The 9,002-nt window shown below is 39.7% G+C and overlaps 1 protein-coding gene across 1 annotated transcript in view; it reads right to left on the bottom strand.

Moving 5' to 3' along the window:
• Nucleotides 1-8,344: 8,344 nt before the first annotated feature.
• LOC132863485 (leucine-rich repeat transmembrane neuronal protein 4) overlaps nt 8,345-9,002 on the bottom strand; it is a 135,615-nt gene continuing 134,957 nt past the window's right edge. Inside the window, exon 3 of the mRNA XM_060896320.1 lies at nt 8,345-8,746. Coding sequence (XP_060752303.1) covers nt 8,438-8,746 — 309 coding nt within the window. The 3' untranslated portion in view covers nt 8,345-8,437. The remainder of the gene's footprint in view (nt 8,747-9,002) is intronic.

The raw sequence follows: 9,002 nt of genomic DNA, 5'->3' as shown, positions 1-9,002 counted from the left end.
CTTTCGGTAATGCAAAAGGGGAAAAAAAATACCAGTTTATTATTACAGAAATGGCTTGAAGACGGCTTGATGTGACTCTTAGCCTCCTGGTTATATAGAGCAAACGGTAGACAGATACCCATTACTCACAGCCAGCATGAAGCACATAATTCAGCACATTTACCATAGTGGGTCATTAAGCTGTGCAACTAACTCTGTTCTGCTGCAATGGGAATTGAATTTATAGATTATAGTTGCTTCATATTGAAAAGGACATCTGTATTCTGCAGAAATTTGAACCACTTGAGCCAAATATTACAGTTATAATAATAGTGTCCAGGACTCATCTGCCAGGTTTTTTTATTTATTTATTTATTTGTTTTGTTTTGTTCTTTAATTCTGGGCATTTAAATAGAAACAGAACCACGGTTAACACCGCTGAACACGCTGGTGCCGAATTTTCATCCCTCAGACCATAATCATGCCTCGAACACCACTCTGCCATGTGCAAGCCGCAGATAAGACAGCGCTAATGACTATGCAATTCTGTGTTTGCTGACACATTCCACTGTAGTCTACAGGCATCTGGACATTTACATCTGGTCCGTTCCTTCCAAAGCTCCGCGTTTAGGCGCTACTAGAGCACCAACACCAGGCTTTAGCCCAGATTCAGATATTATACTTATACTTATCCCAAAAAAAAAAAAAAATCACATGCACATTATACACGATTTAAACAGCATCACTAATCCAACTGGAAGACAGCTGTTTTCTAATTTGTGCCTAGATTGGAGGAATTTTACAGTTTCATGCGTACTAGCTTGAAAACGCGATGCCGTTAGTGTTCATTGAACAAATTGGGAGAAAAACAACCAACCAAACAAACAAACAAAACAAAACAAAACAATAGAACTTTTTTTAAAAGAGAGCTGGAATGAAGCTGTGCTGCTGTACTGGGGGATTCGTGTGTAATATATAATAATGTGATGTGTGCGTTCTGTATCGAATGATTCCTTTGGAACTAGCCTGAACATTTAACAGAACAGAAAACATAACTAGCCTGAACATTTAACAGAACAAAAAAACATAACTAGCCTGAACATTTAACAAAACAAAAAAAAAAAAAACAGAAATTTATTGGAACATGGAAAAAACATGAACTTTTATTTATTCATTCTTTATTTTTTTTTTTTATCCAAAGTAATTATTGAGTAACTATATTGAGGATTATTACAGAAAATAAATACATTTTAAATTCATATTTATACTTTCAGAAGTAATTTAGATATTTAGACATACTGTAATTGAATATTTGCTCTTTTATTTTGACCTAATTTTAGCCATAGTTTGAATAAATACTATCCAGTTGCAGTGTAGTATTGTGTAGATTCGAAGTGTTAAGGGAACCGTAATGTAACGCGATGTTATATCACGCACAATTGCGATAATAACAACCGATTAGCGAGTTATAGAGATGCGAATGTTTACGGCGAGTCTGTTATTAATCATAATCCACTGTTGGTTTTATCCCACCAGGATGTGAGTCACATCATGTGAGCCTGCTATGGTCTACAGGACACACGCAAAACAAGGTGCAATTTCTTTTAACTATAAACCGTAAAGCATGAGGAATTCATTCGAGCGTAAACAGAGCTGAAGAAAGTGTCTTCTTGATCGATCGATTCTAAATCGGTTACACTTTTTGATATCCGTAACGGTAATAAAGGCAATAGTGCATCACTCTCACTCTCATTCATTTTCTACCGCTTATCTGAACTACCTCGGTTCACGGGGAGCCTGTGCCTATCTCAGGCGTCATCGGGCATCAAGGCAGGATACACCCTGGACGGAGTGCCAACCCATCGCAGGGCACACACACACACACTTATTCACTCATGCAATCACACACTACGGACAATTTTCCAGAGATGCCAATCCACCTACCATGCATGTCTTTGGACCGGGGGAGGAAACCGGAGTACCCGGAGGAAACCGCCGAGGCACGGGGAGAACATGCAAACTCCACACACACAAGGCGGAGGCGGGAATCAAACCCCCAACCCTGGAGGTGTGAGGCGAACGTGCTAACCACTAAGCCACCGTGTCCCCGCAATAGTGCATGGTTACTGTAAAATAAATATTCAGCATCCGGTTGGTAATATTTCCAGTCTGAGACGTCAGAAATGGAAATCCAGCCGCATGTAATATCGCATCTATGGACTCGAATTGATTTTCCGTGTCAGTTTTCACATATGTTGTATATTAAACAAGTGTTGTCATATAAATTAGAATAAACTTTGAATCTCGCTCTCGCTCTCTCTCACACACACACACACACACACACACATAGCTCATAAGTAAGTGAATGCTGATGCAATTTCTGTTGTTTTGGCCCTATATTCCAGCACATTGGATTTGAAATGAACCAATGACTCTGAGGATAAATTGCTGGCTGTCAGTTTCAATTCAAAGGCGTTTCCATCTTTGCTCGGTGAACCATATAGGAATCGGGTGAAATAAAGGAGAGTGTGTGGAAAAGGACTGTGATTCCTGCGTGCTTCGAATTTCTATCTCTAAGAAACTGCCATGATGCGATTATATGAAAAAAATTGTTTTTTTTATTTTTTTATCATTTATTTATTTATTTTTTTACAGTAACATCAGCAAGAATTTGAAATTTGATATAAATAATAGTACTGACGATTTAGAAGCACCCCCCCCCTTTTTACGTGTGATTTTTCAGACACGATTTTTGAAATTATTACTTCAAATAAATTTAAGAGTATTTTGAAATGCCCTTTTTATTCTTCTTATTTATTTATTTATTTATTCGTTATTCTTTTTTTTCTTAGCACTGAAAAACGTCTAAAACAAACGTGATGCTTTCGTGCTGAAACAAAAATTAATGGCTGAAAATCCAAAATAAAAATTAAAAAATATATATATATATATATATATATATATATATATATATATATGTATAAATAAATACAATTGTTACATTTTTTTCTACTACATGAAAAAAAATTATATCATTAAATATATCATTATAATTAATCATTTTTAATATGAGAAATAAATAATGAGAAATAAAACTCAGTGATTAACAGAACAGATGCTTTACAATACTGTACCTCCAAATTAAATCTGACCTCATGCACTTTAACCTCAGAGTCAATGCATCAGTGGACAGACTGATTAAACCCGTAATAGAGTTCGGAAATACGAGGGTTGTTGTCTAATTATGGGAACGTTAGCCTAAACGGGCATGTCGTCTACTTAAGTAAGAAGCTATGCTACACAGCCACTTTGTCCTGGATTGAAAAACAATACGCATCATGATACGTTCTAGCAGCTCGAAGGTTCAATCGTTGCTTCACTAATGACTTGATCAAAGGACAAATGGGTTGAAAAGCATCTATTCCTCGGTGCATAGCAAATCACACACAGCCTTTCTGGCCAGTCGGACACTTCATGCTTGATTGGATCCCTGAAAGAATGTGGAAATGTCTCTGTCTAGTCTTTCCATAAGAGCCTTATTTTACATAACAAACCAACACAATGTGACAAAGATAATAAAGACAAAAGGCTTCGGCATGCTTAGCGACTTTGACTTTGAAGTGGAAACGCAAAAACATACACGGCGTATCCTTATAATCTCGAGGACGTGGTTTAGTCTTAGCGAAACCCCAACAGACGTCACGTCCTGTTCTCCTGAAGAGCAACGAGGAATAAAACCAGATAAAAAGTCTAACAAATTGCTTTTCCTGATGATCAGCTGTGTCTCAGATGTACCTTTACGGCATTAGGCAGACGCCCTTATCCAGAGCTACTTACATTTTTAACTCATTTAGCACAATTGAGGGTTAAGGGTGTTGGTCAAGGGCCCAGCAGTGGCAGCTTGGTGGACCTGGGACCTAAACTCTTCTGAAACCTCCTGATCAGCAGTCCAACCTCTTAACCTCTAGGCTACCACATCTCCTGCATACTCTGTACTATATCGTCGCTGTCGGGCGGAAACCTCGTATGTCCAAATTTGGTCAATTTCATATTTCTTCACATATCGATGCTATTGGTCAGTCCCCACGTGGGTCTGTTATTTTTACAAGTTATTAACCAATCTAAAGTCTTGAAAATAGCTTGAGCGCAAATCTCATAACTCCATTGGACACTTCAACTGTCCACCTCTTCCTCACTCCGCGGGAGAGCTTCGCGTCATATTTCTCCTCAAGAAGAGTCGCAACGAATCAACACGTCTTCTGAGGTAAATGTCTTCAAACACTGGGCTCAAAGAAAAAAAAATCTTGACCCCCGCTAGTTCTGGTGCTCGTCCGAGGACAGGAATTTAGCGCAAGACAATCCACTGTAACGCGGACTAAACCCTGTGCACTGCAGATAAGGTACGCCGTTTTTTTGGAGATACGAGGATTCCGCCCGACAGCGACGATATACTAAATTCTGTGAATATACAGAGCCTTATTTCTCAATAAACTCAGGAAAGAAGACAGAACAAGGAATGATATTTAGGTTTAACTGGCACGGTCCATGGACTGATTCGGTTCCTGATGAGGCTTCTGTAGCAGAAGCTCAGTTGCAGCCGATCTCATGAATTTTTCAATATGAATAGTTTAGCTGAAAACAGATGATTAGAAAGGGAAACAGTTTTCATAGAGTCGAATATAAAAGTTTAAAATATTTTTTTTAATCGTTTTTAACTTCACTCATCTGATGACATGCATCGCTCCAACGAACCGAAGTAAAAAAGAACGGACGGAAAGGAAATTAAAGACAGAAGAGCATTCGTTTATTCAGCACGTCCGGTTTAAGATCGATCGCTTTTTATCTGATCGGCTAAAAAACATGAGAACGTGAAGATTCTGTATAAAACAAAGCAAAAAAAAAACAAAACAAACACACCAAGCCGAACAAAAACAACACGAAACTGAACAAAAGAAAAAACACACAAAGCAAAACGAAACAAAAAAACAAAGCAAAGCAAAAAAGAAAGAAATGATAAAGAGAGAAAAAACAAACAAATCAATATAAAATAAAGCAAAACAAAAACTTGTCCTATTTTTAATCCATAACTTAATCATGGTTATGTATTAAAGTTTCATCCAATCCTATTAGAATAAAATATTCTTGGATTAGTGGTATTCTGGCATCGAACCCTGGTGGCTCCGCCCCTTCAGCGTCACTTTTTTTCGCCAGCTTTCTTGTCTTGAACTTTGTTCCTAATAAAGAAACTGTTTTTATCTCCTCTGAGCTTTTCGGTGTCGGAACATCACTATGTATTTGAGAAGCAGTTACCGAGCGGCGCCGAGACGGGCCGACGAGCCGGGTTCTACCTTGTTGGGTTCGGGTTTGGAACACAACCACACGGCTTTCCTTCAATTAGTTTATTATTTTTTTCTTTTGCTTTCCCATAATGCACATCCAGGAGATCAGAACTAATCGGGCCGACGGGATGCGCCGCGCTCGGGTTCGGTGTGTACAGCTTGTGTGTGTAGTGTGTGTGTGTGTGATCAATGAAATGACGTCTGGAGAGTATTCTCAGGGTGTGTTCGGCGTGCCTCTCTCTCTCTCTCTCTCTCTCTCTCTCTCTCTCTTCTGTTTTCTTATCCGTTATTTTCTTCCTGGTGGGCGATACTGGAGCATTGTGGGTAAAACTTCCACGGCATTAACAATAATATCAAATCAACAGCTCATTATTCATACATGAAGCTTTGGAACACAACACAAGCTACTCTTATAGTACATGTAGATATTTTTTACTTTTTGTTTTTTTTTTTTTTATATATCCTTTTTTTTTTTTTTTTTTGGTGTGTATTGCCAGGACTTTTCAAAATTGCAAAACACAGCAGAGGAGATCGAACCCGACGTTGACTGGGAAAGTCGGAGGAAAATACCACAGCAGAATGAAACCAGGGAGCATGGACACCATGTGGAACATTGTTAAAATGACAAGACCGTATTTTTCCGGAGTGTTCCGTGAAATCTTTACACCGTTGAGCTCGGCGCGTTCGGCGAGCAAAAGGACGGGTTATGAAAACTAATGAGCACGATGAGATGTAAAGGTCATAAGAGCAGATAGAAAAATATCGACCTTTAAAATGTGGATATATTACTGGAGATTTCTCTTACAGCTGTTCTGAGATCAGTCTCTGCAGAGCAACACCTACTGTTCACCATCTGTGTGTGTGTGTGTGTGTGTGTGTGTATCAAGAAGCAAACGATGTGATACTTTTCCTCTCTATGTACAAGATAAACACGTCCTGTGTGTTAATTAATTAGCGTCTGCAAACATCGCGGAGAGTCACTGATGGTCGCCTCGAGGGTGCCGTGTCTCTCACAGCGAGGCCGAGTCATCGTCTTCCCAATTAGTTCGCACGTCGAGGTCAAATAAAAGTCTGACAGGTTCTGAATTTACCTCTGACCTCGACGGGGGAGAACGGAGTCGAGGTGTGCAGGAGAATAGGATTTAAAAAAAAAAAAACAACAAAAATCCAGAAAATCCACCGATGGTGAGGTACAAGATCCACATTCATCGTGTTGAGTCCAAACACACAGGCACACGGGGTGACAAAAAAATAAAAAATAAAAATATCCACGTTTACAGGCAATAATCCCAATGTTCCTTTAGAGCTGGAGTCCATTTACAAGTAAAAATGAATGGAAATCACCACTGGTCCATACTGTACTTCGCCTACGTGGACTTGACTTCCTGTAGATGGAAACATGGCTTCTAGTGGCAAACATTCAACATCTCGGGACTCAAGAGACACTCTGATAGCAAAAAGCTGAAATACTGAACATGGAAATCTATTAAAACATCCTAAAATGTCGAGAATGTCACTGGATCCCGTGCCGTTAATGCTAAACACACAGCAAGCAACCGTTTATTTATTTCCATGTAAACAAACGAGACCTAATGGGATCCTCACACACTGTGTAATCCACAACCGAGCATTTTCTTTTCCCGCTGGATAGCGAACAGACTGACTGACGTACTGTTTAGACTTGTGTGATATAAGGAGTTCTTTGTTCCTACACAATCGTAGCCTGGAATCGTATTCAGTATCCTTCAAAAATACTGTACGCCAATTTTTTTTTTTTACAATGCCAATTGATTTCTGAATCTCGAATGATTGACAGTTACCGAAGTGTTTCAAGCTCTCTGATACGAATTCCCCCTGCCTGTAAGCTCCGCCCACTTCCTTTCCTTTCACCTCAGACGATCTTATTTAAACTCACGTCGACTCTGTCTCGTAAAAAGGTGGGAATTTTATTAGGTGGGTTTATTAAAAAATCTATTTATGTATCTGTTTGATTTAGATAGCTTTAGTTATTAAGTATTAAGAGAAAACTTCTCTCCTGTCATGTCGTATATATCATGACCAGGAAAAACAATTATATCACACAAATCTATTGTGAAGGTTATTTGCCACCTTGGTCCTACACCTATATTGAAGGTCAGAAGATACACGGGGTAGTTTGAAAGACGATAACTTCTACGCGCTAACCGATTCTGGACAAACACGCATCCAGACGTCTGACTAGCGAGACGTTTCTGATTTTATTTCAGTGCTTGACGCTACAGCTGAAGGGAAATCATTCGTTTGTGTCTCAGATTTGGTGGTTTGGTGGTTTTTGGTACCAACCAAACCGCTGGTGTGGACCGGATATCTAAAAGAACTTTGGATCTTTGGTACATGCGAACGTCTCTGGAGGTCTGCACCGAAAACCACTCTGAACTCTAAACTTTCTTTACTGCAGAGCATCTTCACGTCTGAAGGGATTACGGGACGCTCAGATGGGACGTCCAGATCTTTATCAAAGATCACAGAGCGCTGCTGTCTGGAAACGGAACCGAAGCTAACGGCTGGATTTCTTTGGGCACTGGTATACTTTAATTTCTTTCTATTACATGTTGTCTTATATTTTGTCTTTGCACCCCCTCCCCCCATCCCCCCCCCCTCCCAATACGAAACTTGTTTATTGCACGTTCTGTTTCATTCTCGACACAGCGTGAGTGAATCACCATTATCAGCTTTTCAAAGGCAACGTCCCGTCGCGTTTGGCACGAAAAGGACACAGAACAGCAACTGAAGTGCCATTTAACGCACCACGCATGCTGTATCGAGTTTCAATTTTCCATTGAACAGGACTCAGAAGAGCAGCGTTTGTGTTGAAAAGAAGAATAAAAAAAAAAAAAATGACAACAAAAAAACACAAGTGAAATCCCATCTGCCTGTACATGGAGTATCGTGTATCGAACACCGGAGTCGAGAGTCCTCGGTCGGCGCTTTTATAGATCCTCCTGAAAAAAAAAGTCCACAATCCTTCCGCGTTAATTTAGATCCGTTTGTGGAGTGAAATTCCTTCTCCAAAGGCGCTAACTCCTGAATGAGTCATTAGCATCCAAAAAAAAAAGACTTTGTGTCATCATTTGAGAGCGCTAGCGTCGGAAGGTGAGCGTGCTCGTAGGCCGCTCGATGGACGGGTACTTTACGGAGCGCTCCGTCCCCGGGTATGGAATGCCAGGGCCTTGTACCGGTGTTCTCAGGATAGGAGGTGAGCCAGAGGGTGGAACAGCTGGCAGAGCCACGGTCTGAATGGTGCCCCTGTCACGTGGCGCTAGATCGTCGAGGCCCTGAGGCGGACAATCATAGTTCACGTTGAGGCGCATTGGCTGATGGGCTTGGCAGTAATCCAGAACGGGCTGTTCGTAACGAAAGAAGGTCAGAGCGCTCATCTGGTGAGGAACCTGAGAAAAGAGGGACAGAGAAAGAAAAAAAAGAGACAGAATAGTAAGTTATATTAAAGTAATATTATTATTATTATTATTATTATTATAACACATCTGGAACTGAAAATAAATAAATAAATAAATGAAACCACACAACATTGTAATTTCTGTTCAGGTCAAAAAGGAATTCTAATGAAATATTCAATTCAAATGGATTTGACTCAATTGTTTTAGATTAGATTAGATTAGATTAGATTAGATTAGATTTTATCTG

The sequence above is a fragment of the Tachysurus vachellii genome, chromosome 20 (assembly GCF_030014155.1).
Source record: "Tachysurus vachellii isolate PV-2020 chromosome 20, HZAU_Pvac_v1, whole genome shotgun sequence".
NCBI lineage: Eukaryota > Metazoa > Chordata > Actinopteri > Siluriformes > Bagridae > Tachysurus > Tachysurus vachellii.
Note: the sequence above shows the minus strand (reverse complement) of the source record. Positions and strands in the feature narration are given on the sequence as shown.